Source organism: Melanostigma gelatinosum (genome assembly GCF_949748355.1).
Source record: "Melanostigma gelatinosum genome assembly, chromosome: 11".
NCBI classification, from domain to species: Eukaryota; Metazoa; Chordata; class Actinopteri; order Perciformes; family Zoarcidae; genus Melanostigma; species Melanostigma gelatinosum.
This window is the reverse complement of record NC_136644.1, coordinates 26822408-26846950: the sequence shown is the minus strand read 5'-3', so window position 1 is coordinate 26846950 and position 24543 is coordinate 26822408. Positions and strand designations below refer to the sequence as shown.

The 24543-nt window shown below is 47.2% G+C and overlaps 1 protein-coding gene across 1 annotated transcript; it reads right to left on the bottom strand.

The window, feature by feature from the left end:
- Nucleotides 1-6191: 6191 nt before the first annotated feature.
- cacng2b (calcium channel, voltage-dependent, gamma subunit 2b) lies at nucleotides 6192-24394 on the bottom strand (the record flags this gene model as incomplete). The annotated part of the gene is made up of 3 exons (XM_079279334.1): nucleotides 6192-6325; nucleotides 6601-6684; nucleotides 24184-24394. 3 exons carry the CDS (start codon nucleotides 24392-24394, stop codon nucleotides 6192-6194), a joined length of 429 nt encoding a protein of 142 aa, XP_079135460.1.
- Between the last annotated feature and the right edge of the window lie 149 nt (nucleotides 24395-24543).

Genomic DNA, 24543 nt, shown 5'->3' with positions numbered 1-24543 from the left:
AGAGAGAGACAGAGAGAGAGGGAGAGAGAGAGACAGAGAGAGAGAGAGAGAGAGCGAGAGAGACAGAGAGACAGAGAGAGAGACAGAGAGAGAGAGAACAGAGCCACCACCCCATTCCTTCACTCGAGCATGATATAGAGGACAGTGGTTACAGTTTCCCATGCTGGTGTAGAATCGTCTGACAGTGGTTCATGTTTAAATAATGACTATCCCAGTGAATCCGAGCATACGCTCAGCTCTGATCACATGCTGGAATTAAAAGTAAAAATCAAAGCAGGACTAAACATTTTATTTGTTATTAAGTTACTTGAGATTTGATATCCAATTGGTTAAAAAATATCATTTTCTGTCTGTCGTCCAGCTGCTGCAGAAAGTGTTTTGAGCAAAATGGACTTCATTAAAGTCATTTTTTAATTTAGTTTTATGAAATTTGTTCTTAGTCCATTAGTATCATATTGCAAACCATAAGCTCTAAAAGAGAAGTGGCCATAACGTCACCCATTGGTTTGTAGAGTAAAGTTTTTCGGCGATGAGTTCGGCATTTTGGTTTTTGCAATCAGAAGTGACACGAGAGTACAACCGAATGCTGAATTTGACATTTTTGGGCAACCAGGATGTTATAATTTCCTGTCACTGAGTGCAAACACACTGTGAAAGGGTTAAAGTTGTGAGACGAAAACAAGGACTCCCAGACCGGACAACACCGTGGCAGAGACCTGTCAATCACAGTAGCCCCGCCCTAAAGCATCCCCTGCTTTATGGTCTGTGTGACTCTAAATGGACCATAATGTACTAAATGAACATCATGCTGTATTGAAGAAGACTTGAAACTAGAGATTGAGACATAAACTCATGTTTACAATGTTTACTGAGGGAATAAATCAAGAGAGAAGTAGAGTCATTTTCTATAGACTTCTATACAACCAGAGGAGTCGCCCCCTGGTGGACATTAGAGAGAATGCAGCTTCAACACATGAAGCTTTGGATTCACTCTTCAGAACTGGAGGTTGCCGCCTGATCACAACTGTTTGTGACTGTGGCTGCTTGTTAATCGGTTGTGCATCGTTCATGCTGCTGCCTGTGTTCTTGCTTTTCCTCCATCAGACTATTTCTGAGACAAACACACTTTGGATCGGGTCAAATTTTCTTGGGTCCCTTCAGATTACGTCTCTCATTTAAATTTGTGCATGTGGGTTTCTTGTATGTTTTCTACGGCTCCATCCTGGACTGGGTATAGTTGATAGTTATTAGAAAGACTCATATGTATTTGGGAATAATCGAGTACAATCGGTCCTCTATTGTCCGAGGAGCATTTGGAAGTAAGAAGTTGTATTTTACTAGACTTTGAACAAAAATATGCATAAGAAAAAATGACGAAGTGCATGAGCGTCAGTGACAATACTTAAGTAACACATTTTAAACACCGAATTAAAATGCATTTTCTAGATTAGGTATGAGGGTTCATGTCAAACCTGTCCAAACTCTGCAGAAACACTATTTTAGTCTTTGTGTCCTGTATGATGCAGTGTGGACTTGCCTGTAATAACTCTGCTGTTTGAGGACACCTATCATTGCATCGAGGATATCAGGAGCCCACTTGTCAACAAACACTACAGCGCTATAGTTCCCTGAGCTTCCTCGGCAATCTGTTTCATATCAGTATCTCAGGCGTCTGACAGTAAAAACAATACGATCGCAATTTCAGGTAGCAGAAGCCTGAGAATGGGCGAGTTGTGGAGGTCTTCCCTCTCAGCCAATGTGCAGCGAGGCACCCGACCAAGTCGCTGTAGTCGTGTTGGGAGGCTTCCAGGACGGGAATGTGTGCGAGTGAGTGATAGAGGGAACCCTGCCTCCATGAACAACTGTTGCATCGCTTCCATCTGTCAGTGTGTCATCATCCGCACTTTATATTGTCATTTTTCGTAATTTAGCCGACACCGTTATTGACTTACAGCAAATGAGTTTTGACTGCCATATCACTGATGATTGCAGGGAAACAAGAAGCAGAGAGTGCAGGAGTCAGCGTGTTGGTGCATTTACAACAGTGATTATGTAACCGAGCGATCCATAGAAGTGGTTGCTCAGTGAACAAACTGAATAAGACAACACATGAGACCCGACACCCCAATGTGGAACGAGTCAAAAATAAATAGCGTATGTTGCAATCCACGGACCCGCTCCATCCAGGGTCTCACCCAATCGCCGACCCCTTTTTATTACTTGTTTTTGGGGACATTTTCAGGCCAAATTGAACTGAATCACAAAAACAAAAGTGTCTTTTGTCCCGTATTTCTCAGTTAGATTTAGTGCACCGATACCTCACAGAGCAGCTACACACACACACACACACACACACACACGAGCGCAGATATTTCAAATGGTTGCCATGACGACGCACAGCGGGAGCGGAAGGAAATATGCAGGGTCGGTGGTTCATCCGGACAAAATACAGTAATTCAAAATGAATAGCAGCTTCTGTCTTCCAGCGCCTGCTGCTGCTGTTCCAGTGGCCTCGGGGGGGCAACGGATACCAGAGCACCAGCCGATCGATGTCTCATCTCTGCCGGGGGGTTCTTCATCTGAATGAGTACATTTCTTTGGCATCGGTTGAGGCTTCCACACCTTAGAGTGGCTGTATAAACACTGCTCTCTACGGAGGGCTCAGGAGCTCCTACAGGACCTTAACAAATCCTCACATAGAACCCAACACGCTGCACCTCCACGAGTGGGAATTGTTGAAGAGATAGTTGCTGCATTCATTTTCAATTGATCAAGAGTTTTTCTTTCCCGATAGAAGCTGGTGTGTTTTAGAAAGAGACCCCCCAGCTTTGGTTCCCTCTCCGTCCGGTTCCCCATCAGCCCCTTCGCTCCACCCGATGGCCTCCACCCACCAGCTGCCGGACGGGAGCGCGGAGCCTCGTGGAGACGGACAGACAGATGGACGGGAAAGCAAGAGGGAGGAGGCAAAGGGATGGGAGGAAGGAGGAGAGGGAGTGAGGTGTGACCCATATAGCGGAGTATTTATAGAAGAAAGTGTCCTAATTGGCAAGCCGCTGGGACAGCAACAGCACTGCACTGGTACCCTACTCCTTGTCCTTCACCTCCTCAACCTTCCCTTCTCCTTGGCCTTCACCTCGTCTCCTGCCACTTCGTCTCCTGCCACCTCGTCCTCCTGCCACCTCGTCTCCTGCCACTTCGTCTCCTGCCACCTCGTCCTCCTGCCACCTCGTCCTCCTGCCACCCCGTCTCCTGCCACCTCGTCTCCTGCCACCTCGTCTCCTGCCACCTCGTCTCCTGCCACCTCGTCTCCTGCCACCTCGTCTCCTGCCACCTCGTCCTCCTGCCACCTCGTCTCCTGCCACCTCGTCTCCTGCCACCTCGTCTCCTGCCACCTCGTCCTCCTGCCACCTCGTCTCCTGCCACCTCGTCCTCCTGCCACCTCGTCTCCTGCCACCTCGTCCTCCTGCCACCTCGTCTCCTGACACCTCGTCCTCCTGACACTTCGTCTCCTGCCACCTCCTCTCCTGCCACCTCGTCCTCCTGCCACCTCGTCTCCTGCCACCTCGTCCTCCTGCCACCTCGTCTCCTGACACCTCGTCCTCCTGACACTTCGTCTCCTGCCACCTCGTCTCCTGCCACCTCGTCCTCCTGCCACCTCGTCTCCTGCCACCTCGTCTCCTGCCACCTCGTCTCCTGCCACCTCGTCCTCCTGCCACCTCGTCTCCTGACACCTCGTCCTCCTGCCACCTCGTCTCCTGACACCTCGTCCTCCTGCCACCTCGTCCTCCTGCCACCTCGTCTCCTGCCACCTCGTCCTCCTGACACCTCGTCCTCCTGCCACTTCGTCTCCTGCCACCTCGTCCTCCTGCCACCTCGTCTCATGCCACCTCGTCTCCTGCCACCTCGTCCTCCTGCCACCTCGTCCTCCTGCCACCTCGTCTCCTGCCACCTCGTCCTCCTGCCACCTCGTCTCCTGCCACCTCGTCTCCTGCCACCTCGTCCTCCTGCCACCTCGTCCTCCTGCCACCTCGTCCTCCTGCCACCTCGTCTCCTGCCACCTCGTCCTCCTGCCACCTCGTCTCCTGCCACCTCGTCCTCCTGCCACCTCGTCTCCTGCCACCTCGTCTCCTGCCACCTCGTCCTCCTGCCACCTCGTCTCCTGCCACCTCGTCTCCTGCCACCTCGTCTCCTGCCACCTCGTCTCCTGCCACCTCGTCCTCCTGCCACCTCGTCTCCTGCCACCTCGTCCTCCTGCCACCTCGTCTCCTGCCACCTCGTCTCCTGCCACCTCGTCCTCCTGCCACCTCGTCCTCCTGCCACCTCGTCCTCCTGCCACCTCGTCTCCTGCCACCTCGTCCTCCTGCCACCTCGTCTCCTGCCACCTCGTCCTCCTGCCACCTCGTCTCCTGCCACCTCGTCCTCCTGCCACCTCGTCTCCTGCCACCTCGTCTCCTGCCACCTCGTCTCCTGCCACCTCGTCCTCCTGCCACCTCGTCCTCCTGCCACCTCGTCTCCTGCCACCTCGTCCTCCTGCCACCTCGTCCTCCTGCCACCTCGTCTCCTGCCACCTCGTCTCCTGCCACCTCGTCTCCTGCCACCTCGTCCTCCTGCCACCTCGTCTCCTGACACCTCGTCCTCCTGACACTTCGTCTCCTGCCACCTCGTCTCCTGCCACCTCGTCCTCCTGCCACCTCGTCTCCTGCCACCTCGTCCTCCTGCCACCTCGTCTCCTGACACCTCGTCCTCCTGACACTTCGTCTCCTGCCACCTCGTCCTCCTGCCACCTCGTCTCCTGCCACCTCGTCTCCTGCCACCTCGTCCTCCTGCCACCTCGTCTCCTGCCACCTCGTCTCCTGCCACCTCGTCTCCTGCCACCTCGTCCTCCTGCCACCTCGTCTCCTGCCACCTCGTCTCATGCCACCTCGTCTCCTGCCACCTCGTCCTCCTGCCACCTCGTCCTCCTGCCACCTCGTCCTCCTGCCACCTCGTCTCCTGCCACCTCGTCCTCCTGCCACCTCGTCTCCTGCCACCTCGTCCTCCTGCCACCTCGTCTCCTGCCACCTCGTCTCCTGCCACCTCGTCCTCCTGCCACCTCGTCTCCTGCCACCTCGTCTCCTGCCACCTCGTCTCCTGCCACCTCGTCCTCCTGCCACCTCGTCTCCTGCCACCTCGTCTCCTGCCACCTCGTCCTCCTGCCACCTCGTCCTCCTGCCACCTCGTCTCCTGCCACCTCGTCCTCCTGCCACCTCGTCTCCTGCCACCTCGTCCTCCTGCCACCTCGTCTCCTGCCACCTCGTCCTCCTGCCACCTCGTCTCCTGCCACCTCGTCCTCCTGCCACCTCGTCTCCTGCCACCTCGTCCTCCTGCCACCTCGTCTCCTGCCACCTCGTCTCCTGCCACCTCGTCTCCTGCCACCTCGTCCTCCTGCCACCTCGTCTCCTGCCACCTCGTCTCCTGCCACCTCGTCCTCCTGCCACCTCGTCTCCTGCCACCTCGTCTCCTGCCACCTCGTCCTCCTGCCACCTCGTCTCCTGCCACCTCGTCTCATGCCACCTCGTCCTCCTGCCACCTCGTCTCCTGCCACCTCGTCTCCTGCCACCTCGTCCTCCTGCCACCTCGTCCTCCTGCCACCTCGTCTCCTGCCACCTCGTCTCCTGCCACCTCGTCCTGTCCTCTTCCACCTCCTGGAGTTTGTCTTCATCGCTCCAAACAAAACCAAACAGCGTTTTGAGGGATATTTTCTTTTCTAATCGTACTCCTCAGAGCTCCATGTCCGGAGCTTTGTGTGGATGGATCTTTCAAACAAACACAGAGGCGACTGGTCTTCATGTGAAACCAAAAAGTTGAGGTTTTAATTTACGTCTGTGTCTTCAACAATCAAGCATTCTGATGTCTTTACGAAACACAATCAGCTTCTGTTTTGTGACAGTCCTCAACATAAACCAAGTCTTTCAAACTGAAGCGTAATCCAGGAGAACAAATGTTTCCTTCGAAACGTAATCGAGAAAGTTTACCGACGTGTCACAGCTCTGTCACTTCTATCCACCTCTCACTCGCCTCATCAGTTCATTCAGTGCACCTGCCAGTCACACTCAGCTCATCAGCTCATCACTCTCACCTGCTCACACACACTCACACACACTCACTGCCACATCGTTCTCTGCGTTCATGCTCAACGTTCCCTCGCTCACTCACGGACTGATTCCCTGCTGCGACCCTGCCTGTCCCGGGCTGCCTCGCCTTGCCTCTGCCCCGGTGACCGACTCGGCCTCTCTGTCCTTGACCACGAGAATCCTGTCGCTGATTCTTCCGGAGAACATTCTGCCTGTCGTGTGTTGACAATAAAGAACTTAAATCATACCAGTCCTGGTGTTGTGGTACTGCTCCTGGGTCCTAACTACACAACGTGGGAACGTCATTTTTTGGGCTGTACTGGAGACGTCTTCCACAAAATGAGCTTAAAAACAAGTTCCATGAAAAGAGGAATATCAGTAAAACAGTGGTCGTGAAGTTAAAGAAACCCAAAATGGGGCTTAACCCTAAAACTAAACATTTCAAAGGATGAAAACAATAAACTGGAATATGGATGGAAGGACTCACGTAGGAAGTATTCGGAAGCATCCGCCACATAGTCCGCATCCTCGGGGAAGTGATCTATCTGCTTACACATGCCTTTATAGGAACCTGAGAGGACAGAGAAGAGAGGGAGGCCTCGTTAGGAATGCACTCAAAGCTCCTCAGTAACGGATACGAGAGGAGAAATGAAAACACTTCATGATGTGTGTATGAGGAGAAAGGCCTCAGAGAAAAAGTACGGGAAGAAGAGATGAAGAAAAGGGGGCGGGGCATAAAGAGAGAGCGGCAGCGGGATCTCATAGCACCGTTGAAGCACCGTCCACCTGTCCTGAAACGCACTGAAAGCAAAAGGTGTCATGAGCAACAAATCGCCTCGTTCACAGAAAACATCTCGGTCCAGGAGGCCGCGGTCACATGAGAGGTCAACGTGTCACGTGAAGACTTTCGTGACTGTGGGAGTTATTTGAACCATCTTGTTCCTAAAAGTAGTTCTGTTGTCTGAACCGAACTGAAGCATTGAGGAGAGACTGAACGCTTGCAGAGAGGAAACGTGACGTGTTGCTGACTCTCATTTGAGATATCAAACGAGGAGACGGTGGTTTGACCCCGTTTGCTCTTCCTCACTTGCTCTGAGCGACATTTTTTCATCAACAGCATATTCACGTAACATTCATTATCACAGAGCAGTCAGTACGGACTGGATGGCGTGAGATGACGCCAAAAGCAAGAACGCCGCAAACATACACGCGTGTGTGTAATTCACACAGCGTTCTGGTGACGCCGGGCTGCAAAGGCGAGAAAGCAACAGAGGAAGGAAAGAGGAGGAGAAGGTTAGAGGAAACATCTGAGACAAAAGAAAAGGAGAGGACGAGAGATTTGTCATCAGCTCTGAAGGAAACCCGTCAGAGGACAGAAGGCGACAGACAGAAGAGGACGAAGACGACGGGGGACGTTTCATCTGAACGCCTCCACAGAGCAGGTGGGAGGCTGAGGAGGAGACAGCAAAATGCAAACGAAAGAGGAAGAAAGGAGAGCTGATGGTGCTGCTCATTAAGAAGTGTGTGTGTGTGTGTGTGTGTGTGTGTGTGTGTGTGTGTGTGTGTGTGTGTAGCTTGGTTCAGCTCCAGTGGTAATTGTATGCCCTCCCAAACCACTGCAATTAAATAGGCCCTAGTTAATTGGCGATTGAAGGACGAAAGACGAGCGCCCGGCTTTAAATGGGCATCGCACACACGCGCACACACACACACACACACACACACACACACACACACACGCACACACACACACACACACACACGCGCACACACACACACACACACACACACACACACACACACACACACACACGCACACACACTCACACACACACACACTCTGTAGCATCAACCCTATTGTCAGCAGTCTCTCTCTCCTCGCAGTGAGCGAGCTCTGGAGGCTGAAGTTCAACATGTTTTGTATTTCCGTCATGACCACAAAGAGAGCGCGACGTCAGACTGAAGCTCAACGCGTGACACGTGGAACGAGGAATCAGAGGAATGATGACAGGACTGCACAACAAGCCTGCTTAATATTTACATATCTTCAACACGCCACAGCAAACACTCGGGCGGACAAAGCGCTTTTCATCAGCGAGACTTTGATCGATGCATTCGAGATACTTCGCCGGGAAGCTTTCAGCGACGCTTTCATCTTTTCATAACTTCGGTGTGAGCTCTGTGTCGACAATTCTGCTACAGTTGCTGAGAGGAGCTTGTTGAGCAACAGACGGCGTGTTTCAGGAGGAAGTAGCCTCACGTTCAGGTGGCCTCTCGTCTCCGCAACTCTCTGTTGTGCAAATGTGAGCGATGCTACAAAGACAGAGACAGAGAGAGAGAGACTTTTGAGGTTTTCAGTGACGATGCATGCGTTTAGGAGTTTTTGGAGTTTTGCTGCAATTCATCGAGACTTTTCTGTTTTTCTCCAAGAATTCAAAGTAACAACGTACCACTGCTACAGATGATCATTTTGCGGTTGAAGTATTGTTTCGACGCGTCTGAGCCGTCAGACGTACAGAATGTGGAGGCACTGGAAGGTGCACGAGCCTGAACTTTAGCCCAAAATAAGGTCCCATTGAAAGAGTGCGGAGGCTCGTTAAGTGTCAGTGATAAGAACAGAGGAGGAGAGCAAACCTGTTTTGGGTTTTGGGGACACTCGGTGATGGTTGAGCTGATGAGAGTTTAGTTTCAGACTTCACTTTTTGACGACAGTTCTTACGTGGTAAGAATGATGAAGGGATACGTTGTCCTCCCCTAACGGGGCATTAACATGGACAGAGGTGAAGGAGATGACAATCGAGCACCATCTGTGCAAGAGGTCCAACACCTGAGATACCACACAACTCCAACCGTCATCACCAACTTGCTGTTCATCTACATGATCTGCAAATATAATACAGATCTTAAAATGACCAATGTTTTTTTTGTACATTTTTAAATAATTTGACAACGACTATTACTACGACTAACTACCAAACGTTTTTTCAAGTCAAACTTTCCTCGTCTGCCATTAATTTCACACAATTTCACCGAAACCAAAATCTGATCCTTGTCGAAAAAAAAGCCAATACAAGCTGAACCATCCAGACTGGTAAAATACACACTTACAATCATCGAAACTAAGCCGAAAGAAGCAGATACTTTCTTATTGTATACAGTATAGAGTATTTTACTGACAACTATTTCCAATCCAGTTATTGGCAGTTGTTTTGGGGTTAAATCGAGAACGAGGCGGATATGAGCAACACAGTTGTACTCGACAGCGTCTCTGTACTGTGGTTCTGGTGATAATCTGCACTGACAATCTTTTTTGCGCATACAGAAACAAAACCTTTGTCTATAACTGTATCAAATCCCCAACAGAAAAGAAACTCCTCTACCTTCCTCCCCCGTTTCTCCAACGTTGTAATAACGAGGTGTCGCTCTTCCAAACTGCCTGTTAAATTATACATCCTGCTTAAACACGTCGCAGATACTATTATTCTGTGAGCAACCTGCACCTCAGGGGTCAAGACGGATCCGTCACCCACTTATCCTCACAGCAAGCGGAGCCCCCGTGACTCTCCGCAGATGATTTAATACCAATCTGAAGAGACCCCGGTGACCCCCCCCCATGCTGTCACAAGCCAATCGGAGGCCTGCTTGTCGACTCACCTCATGGCTGTTAAGGATAAGTGAGTGGAGTGTGATGAAACACTCGCAGATATCCTTTTATGAAGTATGAACATCCTAACCCACTGTCAAAGTGTGTGTGTGTGCCTTCATGTACTTGATACAAAGTGAGGACCGTAACATTTGTACCACAGAGTGAGGACATTTTTGGACAATTTGGCCGGTCCTCACTTCTTCAATGGTCTGTTTGAGGATTCGGCCGTGGTTTTAAGGTTCAGGTTAGGGTTTGGTTTAGGTTAGGGTTGGGTTCTGCATTTAGTTGTGATGGTTAAGGTACAAGGGGCCAGGGAATTTCAATGAGGGTCCTCACAAAGGTAGAACAGGGATGTGTGTGTGTGTGTGTGTGTCAGAGATGTAATGTGAAGTACAAAACGCCCTCTTCTGAACCAGCACTGTTATATGCAAATACTTGGCATAGCAGTCTTTGTTCTTTTTGCAAATTATGGCTCAATCTATCTGTATGCTAAAAATGCCATTAAAGTAATCCCTCAGCTGCAAAGGTGGATGAACATCAGACCTCAAAGGAGACGTGTTGCACAGCAAATACGACTATCAGCTGGGTTCAGTTGATTGCAAGTGTGATGTACAGAAAGTGTGGTTCTGTTTTTTCTCCGATCTATGAATGTTAATTCATGAAGGCGAGGGGTTTCTCACGAGCGATGCTCTTTTTTTCCCACCTTTCATGTCTGTTAGGTTCCCCATCTGTACTAAACATGAGCATCCAGAACGAATTCTAAACTGCCTCCAGTATTACATCTTATACTAAAAGACTGGAGGGCACAGACGCCCCAGGTCAGAACTAGACAGAGAGCAACAGGTTCCCCTATGAACAGGTAACCCTATGCCTTCACCAGTCCAACAACCAATGCCAGTGGTTTATGTTCACAATCAGCCAGTGGCCCCGAAGGTCTCCAGCCCACATATCTTCCATCGCTCTGTGGCGTCGTTGTGGTGACATAAACCATAACTCTGTTGTTCTGCTGGAGATGAGGAGAGACTGTCTGCTCCAAAGTGCCCTGTCACAGCGAATCCACACTCGTACTACAGAAAACACTATAAGAACTCATCAGAGGAAACTCCTGGTGCAGGTTATATAGTTTCAACCCTTTCAAGTGGTTTATGATTATGAATGTTTCTATAGAGTGCTAGCATCTTGCCGGCATGACATCTGATGGTAAACGGTTGAAGGAGACTCTGAAGAAGAGCAAATTCTAAAAGGACCAAGAGCAAAGAACAAGATCAGGACGTCCCTGCATTTCACTGAGCCACTGTCCGATGAGTAGTGCTGTTTCAAATTGGTCCAGTATTGTATTTAGTATAAAAATTTGAAAATGCAATCTTATGTACATCCAATAAAAGTACTTGTTTTTGCCACTAAAAAGGTTCAGATTGTTGATATAAGTTTCTGACAAAATTTTGGAAATAAAATATTTTTTCTGTACCTTTCGCTCCATCCCGCCTCTTATTAAGAGACTTTTTGGTAAAAACACATTTTTGTGTTTGTTATGTTAGTTAATCAGTTTATGGACGTAAATTGAAAGAAGTCAACATTGACTTATGAAAGTCATGTTTGTTCATCCTGCTGCATTCATGGACTTCTACTGACTTTGACTCGAAACGTATTCACGATACGTCAACTTACGAATATTATCCGGGAGAAAACATCTTTCCCAGACCAGGCTGGCGGCCCTGACCATGACCTGCGTCCTTTCAATAATCCATCCAGGACTCGACCTCGAAATGGTTGCGTGACCTGATCTTTATGATTCACATGTAATAAAACCTTTGTTTTAATCATTTGTAATCTCGGAGCAAAAGGGAGACATCTTGGACATGCCTTCCTCAGAAGTTGAATGAGAGGATTTTCTTTTGACTCTGTAATATATAACTACAAGATCAAGGAATCATCCCGAAAGTCATATCCCTCCTTTTGTGATAGCTTTGTTGTCTCTTTATTGACTTCTCTTTAGTATTCATCGGGTCGCTGTGCAGATATGTGCAGATGTAAAAAAGTTAATTGAAATGATTTAAATTGAAAGAATACAATGAATATAAAATCCTAAATCAACTCTTCATGCATTTCAGGATAAAAGTGATGTGTTCCATGCCGACTGGAAAGTGTTCACTTCATTAAACGACTTCATTGTGAGCTGTATTTCATTTTAATATTTGAACCCAGACAGCCCAATTCATTTCCGCACAATTTCAGAACACATCCGACAACGGAGAAAGCTATTAACGATAATTGTAATAAATGTGGAATTAGATTCTCACACTACTTGCCCTAACTAATTCAGAGAAAGCAATTACTTTCTCTATCAGCAGGCATGCACGTGTATGCACACACAACACATGAATTACTTTGATTTCTAGTTGTGACAGCCAAAGAAAACTGCTGAGTTTCGCTGCTGAACAAAAGCCTCCGTCCTGTCTTTTGATTCTTTTGAGACAGGGCAGCAGTGTGTTGTCGAGTGGCACAAAACAAGAAGCAGCTGATGTGACAGCAGCACAAATAAATGGCTGGTTAATTGTAATTTGGCAGGACATGAGCGGTGTAGTGGAGGGCACCAAAGAGGCCGTGTGGTCAGAGACTATCCCGCAACCAGGTGTTCACACTTTCAGTCCAAATGAGTTCATCACTGCTAAAATGAGGGAGGCAAGCGCTGTAATGTGTGATGATTGCAAACAAAGCGGTGTGCTTAATGTAGACATATCTCAGCTCAAATCTAAGCGGCTATTTCCATGTTTACATCACAATGTTCATCTTGCAATATGAGCAGCAGAGTTAGAAAAAAGATGGTACTATCTGAGTAGGGAGGGGAAGATATCGGATTGAATCACCAAATGTGAATAAAAACGGTACATTTCAGATGGAGTATTGCTTTAAAGGAGACCCCTGTGTGCCCCTGGCTGTGGGGAATCTCGTCGTTCAAGTTCTCTACAAAATACATCAAAGTTGAAAATGAAAAATATGCAGTTCAAGAACTCAACTTGTGTTTATTCTCAACAGCACACAAGGAGCCGACCTCCCCGACGTCTCAGTGCTCTGGCTTCAGTCGTGTTTCTGCTGAGAGGAAACTACTGAATCGTAATGTACACGTTAGAAGCAGCGCTGGTCACTCAGATCTGCACTGATGTCATGTATAATTGAACATTGTTAGCATTACAGATACTGCGTCTGCTTTGTTCCCATCATGCATTATTCCTCTGTGTATCCTGCATTGGATCAGTCCAACAGTTGCAGACATCTCTTTTTGTTGCTTCCCCCCCAACATAAGATCTACAGATCTCTCTTGAGTTGCATACACAAACTCAAACTTGTACTGAAGATGTAAAGTCAGGTTGTTGATGTTACCGGGTAACTTACGAGAGCTGAAAAACAAACGGCAGCAGAGCCGCTTCACAGTGGTTTGGCTGTTGGAGGTAGCACTCTCAAGACAAGAGTGCTACAACTTGGTGAGTGCACACTCGTCTCAAACAAGGGTTGCAGCTCTTCAGAACAACCTCGCTATTCCCCCAGAACAGGAGCAGCAATCTGCCAGCTGTGGCAGGAACACAAAAAAAATAAGCATTTTACCAAATCCTGACTTTTCAAATGACTACAACAACAACTGCACGGTGAAAACAGGATCGGTCTACATTCCTGTACACAGCGAAACACATTCACACGTCCACGAAAGATGGACGGTGCCAGAATGTTGTTGACGTAGCGACTACGTTCTCATAAAGGCAACAATACGTTAAAGGAGAAATATACCACATTCAGAGCGTGGAGCTCCTGGGTTACAAATCTCACTGGAGAGTCCAAGACTCTGTCAAGACTTCATCATCACATCATCATCTGTTAATAATAAACAATCGTCTTTTCTTCATCTGACCTTTCTGTCCTGATTCAAATGGTTCTGTTGCCTTCACTTTCTTTTCAATATAACGTCGTCCCGATAAAGAAGTTGTTCCTGAGACCATTCGTATCCCTGTTTACAAAACCACTAGATTGCATTTTGTGACTATTTCCCAACCTACTGTGAGACTGTGTCACCAATACCCGTCAATGGTCAATGGCGTCCTGACCGACAGCATTGACCACAAGCGTCCTGCAGTTAGCAGCGCTGTTGGTCGCCATGTTGAGAGCTGTTGAGAGGCAATAGAAGTTCTCCCGATCTCTTATTACGCACCTTTAACACAATGACTCAAGGGAACGTTCATGCTGCATCAACCTGGGTCGAAATGAAGATAAAAAAAGCCAACGCATCCTCGTACCAACAGAATACGTCTTCACCAATAATTCCCAAAACAGTATATATGACCGTTCTATTTAACAAGTGCCCTGTGTTTCTTTGACCCAACCTCTCTCTTTGTACTACGTCACCTCATGATTACCGCGGCCGCTAGAGGTCGACGCTTAACACGTAAATATGAGTCGTAATAAGCTGCTTGCACAGACGACCTGTACGGAAGTGGAATTGGATTCAAACAAGGAAAGAGTCAAAATGACGTAAAGGAAAATACAACTTTAGATAAGTAGTACACAAGAGGGAGAAAGGACGGCAAGGGGTCAAACAATTAAGACAATTACAGCTGATGAGCTGAAGAAGCCAGAGAGAGTTTTTAATGGAGGCAAACAACCTGCAAACAACCACACTGTCCCCCTCTAGAGAAATCTCTCTCTCTCCGGTCCCTTCACGGCTCTATCCTAGTTTTGTTTTTTGAAACTCTCTGCGATGTTTTCCTCCTCCTCCCGCCCTCGTTAATTCCTCTGGCACCGAGGGAGAAAGACAAGGAGTGAGAGGAGGTAATAAGAGAAGAGGAGCGAGAGAAAGAGAGACAGAAGAGATGTGAGAGACGGTGAGGTGACAGAAATGAAAGAACGTGTGAGAGATTCAAAAAGCTGAGAGCGAACCAGCAGAGCTCATTGATAGACGGGGCAACAGATGTTTAGTCCTGCATGACGTCACACCAGGCAGCGATAAGTGGAACAGCTACCTGCCCTCATTCTGCAGCTCTACATCGCAAAATCAGAGAGCCAGAGATGTGATTCATATCACTGCATCATTATTCTGGCAGCTCATTGAAAAAGACAGAATCATTTGATATGGTTAGTTTTGGAGACACGTTTTCACATTTAATCTCTCTGGATTTTCACTCAAACCTCCCCTTTCGTGTGTTTGAATGAAGTGAAGAGTTATTCTAGAACGTCGCCAAAATGTTCTTTTTACGAGTAACAGATACAAACTGAAGCCGCAGTGTGTTTTTTGGTTGAACAATTTAAGTAACGGGATTTGTGATTTGAGATATTAAGACATATGAATAGAATTGACTTGACTTGAAAAACAGAACACAGTCAACATGTGCACTAAAAAGCATTCCTTTTGCTGTCGACTTTATCCACGTTTGTATTTGTGTGGCAGCTCATTTAGAGGAACACACCCTGTCTCCTCGGAATTATGTTCCGTGGCAACGTTTTTGCAAGAAGTGCTGCATTAATGTTCCACACAGAAGTCGTGCAGAGAGGTGGTCGGGGTGCAGGACAGACGTCTCCACCGTCAAAGGGTTCAAATCACAAGTCCTGTTTCTGGTTAGATTTAAGGCTGTTTCTCACCGGTGCAATGCAAAAACGCTGCGCAGGAATAAAGAAAATCTGCATCGGAATTCTCCACGTGACAATTATGCACACGAACAGAGCTAGCTGTTTCCCGTCTTTGAGCTAAGCTAACTAACCAGCTGTTGGCTGTAAACTTAAGCAAGTTTCTTCCCAAAGAAGAGCCTCTGTCCACTCCACACACCCCCGTACAGACAGAGAATGAATTAATAATACTAATCTGACCCGGAATGTGATGCTAACGCTATCTGTTCTGGCTAGCCCCGTTACATCACCAACATATCAGGAGTCCGTTGCTGTGTTTTTTGTGCAATATTGCTCAACAAATTGCGAAGACGTTTCCCTAAACAACAAGCTAGCTGTGACCGAGAGGCGGTCAACATGGTTGTACATTTAAATTAAACTAAACAAAAACGCCACAAAACTGCTTGGTATTGTTTAAAAGGACAAAAGGGCTAGCGTAAATGGGTCAGAATCAGCCATTAGCTCATGAGGGTGGAGATGCGACTGACGGGGCCATGAGAGCGGGTAAGACAGTGGGTCAACGAGCAATGAATCTCCCCCTCTCGCTCTCCCTTCTCCTCCTACATCCTCACCCCCATCCTCCACCCTCCCTGCCCCACAGTGTGTCTGTGATTGCGTAACATGACTAAAGAAGCACCACACCAGTGAGCAGCATCGGTGGGCGGGAGTTGTGCAGGGAGCAACTGACCCAATATCTAATGAAAGAGAAGAGGGATGAAAGGGGAGGGAAATAAAGAGACGATAGAGAGGAGGGAGGGTAAAAAATGAGAGGGAGGGAGGCTAGAGGGGGGAGAGGAGCAAAGAGACAGAGAGCGGCAGACAATGAATTCAGGCAAAAAAGAAGACAGGACATTTAAACTATAAATAACCAAGACACTAGCAGCAACACTGGTCTTCTCTTTCTCTCTTTCTCTCACTCCGTTCTTCCCTTCATCTTTTTATAGACCCCCCTCCCCCTTTTCCCTCCCCATCAAATGTCATCTCCTCATGCCTGCAACATCATTTTTAGAAGTAATTCATTTGCAGCAGTCAAAGTACAAAGATTTGTTTCTTTTCATATTTCTCACCATGACAAACATCGTCTCATTAAGTCTCATTAAGCCTCATTAAGTCTCATTAAGTCTCATTAAGTCTCATTTGACTTTAATTTGTTTTCTTGTTACCAATTTCGGACACCAAATCATATCGATTAGATTTGTATTTTTTTTAGGTTTAATATCTTATCTGATCTTATCTTCTGCATCAGACGACCAAAATGCTTTAAAAATATTGAAACATATTGAAAGATATTTTGGTGTTTTTATAGATTTTTTTTCTCCCTTTCACTAAAATAAAAAGAAATTAAGTTTTGAAAAAGGTAAAAAGTCTGCGTGAGGAGGATGATGGTGGGTCAAACTCTGGACTTTCACCCAGGAGACCGGCGTTCGTGTGAAACCCAAACTCAACATCGAGATATTTTACGTTAATTAAAGAAGTTACGGAACAAACGCAGTTATTTTAAGCTAAACCGTGATCTTTTCTGCACTAAACCCAAGTACTACACTTCAATTATAAAACGTTTCTGTGACTCCGACGCGTACTCTTAACACATGATGTCACATTACACATTGAGTCGTACGTTGCTGTGGTCACTCATGCTACGGTTTTACTGAGTGAGTCCCAAACGTCAATTTTGAGATTTTGGTCTATTTATCTTCAATAACGCGTCTTCATTCAGACGGGAGGAAAGAAAACATTTATTTTGTTACTTTGTCTGCTTGCTTCTGTAGATTTATACTACATTTTAGGAATAAAAACTAAACTTTTTTATGTCTGTTGACAATCTTCTGATTTATGGAGTGATACAAAAAGATATTACAAATATCGTCAGTAAAAACCTTCGACTCTGGAAGAATTCTGAACCTGGAACCTTCGTCCAATGTTCACTTTTATTCTGGAAATGAATGAAAATGAGCTCACATTGAATGAGATCATGACTGAACGTTGTAATAAAACAACAATTGCCTTCATTTAAGTGCTCAATGAGGAAGGTTTGGTGGTGATAATTCATTTTCCCTTTTCCTAAATCAGACGAGCGACTCGGTTCCCTCTGGTTGATTGGAGGGTGATTCACATCACCTGTTGCGTGGACGGACTCCTCATTAAGAACAGAGAGCCGCTCGGTGCGTGTCCCCTCTTGAATGATGCAAACCTTATTTCAGGAGACATTGTCAGGAAGACACTTTGGTCTTCAGGATTTCTCTGCTGTCTTAACTTTTCTAATTCAGGGCGATTTCTGAGGGTTGTGAAACGTCCCGTCAGTGAATATTAAAGCGCCTCCACAGGCTTTGTTCAGTGGTTCATTCCTGCTGAAACTCTCTTTAAACACATTTTCTTATTATCAAAGATGCATTTTATTATAACGAGGAGAGAAAGAGGCATTGTTTTCACTGGGAAGCCTCCTGTGGGGATTTGTTTCTCCTCTCCGAGTAAATATTGCTGTGTCGTGTGTTTTTGGGAACTGGTTGTTCTTCCCAAACAGCTGAAATCTGCAGAATCACAACCCGCCACATGGCGCTACCACATTGGGAGGTTCTGGCATCTGGCGTTTTCCAGGCAGAGGTGGTAGAGTAACTGACACAACAAGTGGTAAATATCCTTTTATCTGAAGCAGTATTGTAGCATGGAGGACAAAGCACTGGTGAGTCATGATATAAAACCTATTTGTTTGTCTGCTCTTCAGATATCTGCTCTCATCCGTCTCGGTCCTCCTCCTCTTCCTCTGTGTCCGTATTCTTCAGTCCTGATTGATCTTCTTCTTCTTCTTCTTCTTCTTGTTCTTGTTCTTGTTCTTGTTCTTGTTCTTGTTCTTGTTCTTGTTCTTGTTCTTCTTCTTCTTCTTCTTCCATTGGTGCCATTGAGTCAGTGGAAGGAGGGCTGGGGGGGGCTATGACTCATCCACTGCATGGGTCTCTCTCTCTCTCTCTCTCTCTCTCTCTCGCTCGCTCTCTCTGCATAGCAACAGCTGTGCAAAAGCTCATATAGGTCCATAGCAACCAGTGCTGGTAGTGTGGCGGCCCATAAACACTCCATTAACGGGTCAGAGGCATCCAGGAAATCATGTCGGATACATCGATCGATGAGCACGAACTACTGCGTCAACTCAACATCGAGCTCATGTGCAGTTATTTTCCGTCATTTTTTCAACTTTCCTGCTGTGTCAACAACATTAACTCTGACTAAGAGTCAGTCAGAGCGGCGTCAGCCATCGGTCCTCCCGCCTCACCTCTCCTCGCTTCCCCTCATTACAGATGTTGCTCTCGTTACAGATGTTTGGAAAGCTTTCTGCCGCACACATCCACAGCTCGCCGTCCTCTTCCTCCCACCTTCACAGATGTTGTTTGGCAGCCGTCTCTTTCTGTCTCCTTCCCTCTCTTCATCCCCACCCTTTCACTCCACCTCTCTTGCTACACTTTCTCTTCCTCACCAGACTCTGTTTGTCTCTCCATCTGCTGTTTCCTCTCCTCCCTCATTCCATCCTTCACTTCCTCACCACACACATCCAGACTCTCTGTTTCCCTCTTCTTGTTCTTCCTTCCTTCCCTCCTCGTCCCGCTTCCTTCCCTCTCACCCTGACCTCTCGTCCAGATGGTTTTTGGACGAAGACGTTGAAAGGTTCTATGTTTAAACCCTATCTTAGCCAGCCTATGGGGTTCAGGCTTATTGATTTGAGGCAATAATCAGTTCGTGTCTGGAACATGGAAGGAATCTGGCCTGAAACTCTGCTCTCCTGGTTCACTCTGCGGCGTTTAATCACAAGAATAGGTCAATAAATGAAAGCTAATCACTTTGCTAGTTGTTTAGCTGTGAACGTATTTTAAAGATTTTGTAGACTATTCGTTTAAATACAAGAATAATAAATCAATGTTAATTATTTTCATAATCGTCCTTTTTCTCTCTCAAAATAATCAAAAAGAACCGATAAGCAGCATCGATGAGAGCATTCACATCGATGATATTCTACCGATACTTATATCTAGTCTTCAGAGTAAAGACTCTTCTATGTCTTTGTGTTTCTGTAGTCAGACGACTGCACAAGTGATTCAATCAAAGGCATCAAAATGCAAACAGCCCTGGACTCAGCAGGAGAGGACACACAGTACATACATGTTCCTCACACACACGCACACGCACACGCACACACGCACGCACACACACACACACACACACACACACCCGGGCTGCCTGGTCATTCCCTTTGGCTCCTGATGTCTGTAGGATTAGGGAGCAGTTGGGCCTGTCAGCACCTCTCCCACCAGGCGTTAAACAGACTGTGTGGAGGTGCCAACAGCTCGACCTATTATACCGCAACACAAAGAACGTGACATACTGTTACTACGGCGCAACATCGGACTGTGAAACACAACACATGGCGTTCTGTTTCTATACCGTAAGACTTAAATAAAGACATAAAGATGAGTAAAGGAACGATATTTCTGTGTGAAATGATGGATAACGTTCTACCTCTCTCCAGGACTCTGTATGTATGTATGTATGTATGTATGTGTATATGTATATATGTGTATATATATATGTGTATATGTGTGTATATATATATATATATGTGTGTATATATGTGTATATATATATGTGTATATATGTGTGTATGTATATATATATATATATATATATATATATATATATATATGTATATATATGTATACTGTTGTTTGTGTCATGCGTACTTGCACACAGAACATGCATATGTTGCCGGCAGTCAGTTCTTCTGCTCCGCACACTGTGAGTCTGAAAAGGGGCGGAGTGGAAGCCCAGAGATCCAGACCTCCACTGAGCTCCTCAAAGCTTCAGAAGTCTTCAGTAACAAAGTGAGATGAAAGCTAAACACACACACATCCACACACACATCCACACACACACACACACACACACACACACACACACACACACACACACACACACACACACACACACACACACACACACACACAGAGCTCGCTGGCTCTCAAAGCCGCCGTGATGGAGATTAATAGCTGCATTTAGAGCCTGCTGAGCTCCACCTGTCTGCGCCTCAGAACCAGAGCCCTGTCCCGGGGCAAGATCCATCATGGACGTCCGCGACAGGCCGTACCTCCGGAGCCAGCCCCCACAGCTGGACCACCGGCACGGGGGCCGTCCGTCCGGCACGGCGGGACCACACGCTGAGTCCAACTGGCTCTTTTATGTATTTGTACAAACACATATTTCATACATAATACTGATGTTTACTTCTCTTTGCTCCGCTTTCAGCAGCATCTCTGTGATACTTTAAATTATAGTTGAGATCCAAAAGTTCTCAAAGAGTCCAAATGTACTCCGCTATTACTGTTATTCTACTTGTATTATTATTGATATTTTTGTATTATTATTGTTGTTATGTTATGCATTCTAATGATACAATTCCATCTTATTTTAACACATATTTTTATTTTATTCTTACTTCATATAATTCTGACATTCTTGCTGTTTTAATGTTGCGTATGTTTCTTTTCCTTTATTGCAGAGCACTTTGTGCATTTCTTGTACGACACATTTTATACGGTTTTGTCTTTTTGTGTTTTTAAGTTTAGATCTAAACTCTCACACCGGTCCGTTTCCTACCGTATGTCCTCTGATTCTCATTTACTGACACACATGTGCTCTGAACAGCCTGAGAGCCTCATCGCCTGCAACGAACATGTGAAATGTGGTGAGTTTATACTCAACGAATGGAGCCTTGTGTTGTCTCCATGTAATTAGCTGGTCCCCATCTCTACAACATGTCTGAGTGAGATCATGTGATGTTACCTTCCTGGTTACCTCAGTAATCAGATTACAAGTCTTCTGCGCTCTCCCCATCCACCGAACCACTACCTGTAGATGAAGAGACGTTTATCTTCGGGGTAATCTGACTTCATGTAATTAGTTACTTCCTGTGCTGGCACATCATGTAGCCGCAGCTTCAGATGAAGAGGCTCTGTTGACCATCAGCACTGCAAGGCTGAGGGAGCTGATGGCTATTAGCATAATTAATGTCATCGGCGTAATGCACTCCAACTCTGAGACAGCCTGCCTCACACACACACACACACACACACTCTCACACACACACACACACACACACACACACAGGCTCACAACGTCCACGACGTTCACACACGGGCCTGAGCATGAAGATCTGCTGGCTGAACATGCAGCTGTCATGTGATCTCTGTATTTCTCTGTTTGGTGACGCTAACGTGTCGCCGTGATGTCAGTCAGAGGCGTCCGTACGTCCCGAGCGTTCAAATGAAAGCACCGTGACGTCGTGTGCTGAGAGCCGGGGAAGGAGGTCAGGAAGGACGTAGGCCTGTGTGTTAAAGATAGCACAGGATGCTGGAGGGGGTGTGACAGAAAAACACTGCTCTCTCTCTCTGTCTCTCTCTCTCTCTCTCTGTCTCTCTCTCTCTCTCTGTCTCTCTCTCTCTCTCTCTCTCTCTCTCTCTCTGTCTCTCTCTCTCTCTGTCTCTCTCTCTCTCTCTGTCTCTCTCTCTCTCTCTCTGTCTCTATCTGTCTCTCCCTCTCTCTCTCTCCGTCTCTCTGTCTCTCCCTCTCTCTCGCTCTCTCTCTCTCTCTCTCTCTCTCTCCCTCTCTCTCTCTGTCTCTCCCTCTCTCTCTCCCTCGCTCTCTCTCTCTCTCTCTCTCTCTCTCTCTCTCTCTGTCTCTCTCTCTGTCTCTATCTCTCTCTCTCCCTCTCTGTCTCTCTCTCTCTCTCTCTCTCTCTCTCTCTCTGTCTCTCTCTCTCTCTCTCTGTCTCTATCTCTCTCTCTCCCTCTCTGTCTCTCTCTCTCTCTCTCTCTCTCTCTCTCTCTGTCTCTCTCTCTCTGTCTCTCTCTCCCTCTCTTGCTCTTCTCTCTCTCTGTCTCTCTCTCCCTCTCTTGCTCTGTCTCTCTCTCTCTCTCTCCCTCTCTGTCTCTCTCTCTGTCGCCCTCTCTCTCTGTCTCTCTCTCTGTCTCCCTCTCTCTCTGTCTCTCTCTCTGTCTCCCTCTCTCTCTCTCTCTCGCTCTGTCTCTCTCTCTCTCTCTGTCTCTGTCTCTCTCTCTCCCTCTCTCTCGCTCTCTCTCTCCCTCTCCCTCTCTCGCTCTGTCTCTCTCTCTCTCTCTCTCTGTCTCTCTCTCTCTGCACCACGCAGTAATGAAGCACACTGTGGCTCTGGAGCACACATGGAGCTGGATCTCTCTCAGATTCGTCTCTTGCTCTGAACCGTTTGAAAAGAATCCTCCGGTGCCAAGGACACCGAGCGAGCTTAAGAGTGTGAAGAACACTTCGTGTTCTCCGTCTTAAGAAAGCAACACGTTTTGTCCTTAAACTCACAACAAAACCAGAGTCGAAGTTGATCCCAAACTATCGATTCATAGATTCTCAGGCCTCCACAAAGGCTTGAAAAGCATCAGCAGCAATGTAAAGAGAGTCGTCTGAGTTCTCTCCTGGAACAGAATGAGGATGTCGTTGTTTAAGGGAGTGAACAGCTGTGATACCAACAGTCACCCGTCTGGACCTGAACGACACTCAAACACAAGGGAACCAAACATCAGCTGGATTTTTAGGGTTGAATTTCACAAAGCCGTTGCCAACTGACAACGACTGCTGCTCGAAGAGAGCGTTATGTAATGTAACACTTCTATAATAACTGTGGAAAGTGTTGGAGTTATATTTCGTCTTCAGATGAGCCAGCTGAGAAAACCACTTCTTACAGGTTCAGCTGCAACCGTTAAATGTCTCGTGTTATTCACTGCTTCCGCTCCTACCTTTCACAATAAAAGCCCGGCATCACCGCTTACCAGAGAATTCAGTTTAAGAGACAACTCAACAACAAGCTTCCACTGACTTTGCCCACGATGTCTGACATCTTTTGTGTCTTGGGCAATTTTTGATTTCTTCTTCTTTTTCATTTTTAGGCAGACTAGGCACAGGAAGTGCTTCATTGCAAATAGAGCGACACATGTGGAGACGCATTCTACCAGCAGGTGTTGACTGACGTACAGAACCGCTCAGTGACACTGGACGCTACGGTTGAAGATCATCAGTCTAACTGCACACTGCTGGACACAGTTCTCCAGGTTTACATACTTTGATCCTTTCTTAGCAGAATGTGAAACGGCCACAATTCACCAGCTTACAGCCGGACCGGATGTGTGTGAGTCAGCTGCACCACGCGGGTCATCTCGAGTCCTGTGTGGCAGTTTGCTGAGAGAGCCGAGCTGCTCTCTGATGAAAAAGGACGAGTTAAAGGGGCAGACTGTACACCGGCCATGACGGACCGGACTCACACACCCGACACCGGAGACAGGAAAGCAACGGGAGGTTCCATCCAAATCACCTGTTGGCAAGAAGCTGCAGTCATCGCTCAACATTTAAACGCTGTGGTTTAGGATTCCTTCTTCGGAGTCAAGGAGCGAGCAATGCTGGGATTTTAATGAAGTAAATCATTGTGACACAATAGAGTGCTTTTAAAGGAAGGATGTGACGTCACAGATTGTAAGGAGGGAGAAGGAAGTATGCAGGTAGATAGATAGAACAGAGCAGAGGTGTGTGTAGGTTACAGAGAGCCTTTTCATCAGTGGAAATGGATGCAGTACATACAGAATAAGTGGGCATGTGTGTGTGTGTGTGTGTGTGTGTAGGATTGATGTGCCTGCACGTAGCGTTGTTGGTGTATCTGTGCATGTATATATTGTATATATATATATATATACAATATATACGTGTCTTCTTCAGTACCTTCCAGGCAGCAGGTCCTCCAGAGGCCCGAGTGCGTCATCACCTCCTCGTTCTTCTTGCTGGTCTCGTTCTCGTTGGTGCTCTTGACCTTGCAGACGCCGCGCGAGTACAGCCAGTAGTCTGTCCCCACGGCGATGGTCATCAGGCTGAAGGCGGCGAAGGCCCCCACCGTGGTCAGCAGCATCTGAACTCCGCGGTCAAACACCCCCATGTTGCCGCATTCCACGAAAGGGGGGCCCCCTTTCCTCTTGATGTACAGGAAGTAAATATTTGTGAGTTTGCGTCGCCACGCCAGCTCGGAAAACGGGGGGCGGGCGGCGGCGGGCGGACGACGGTAGCGGGGGGCGGCGGGGGAATCAG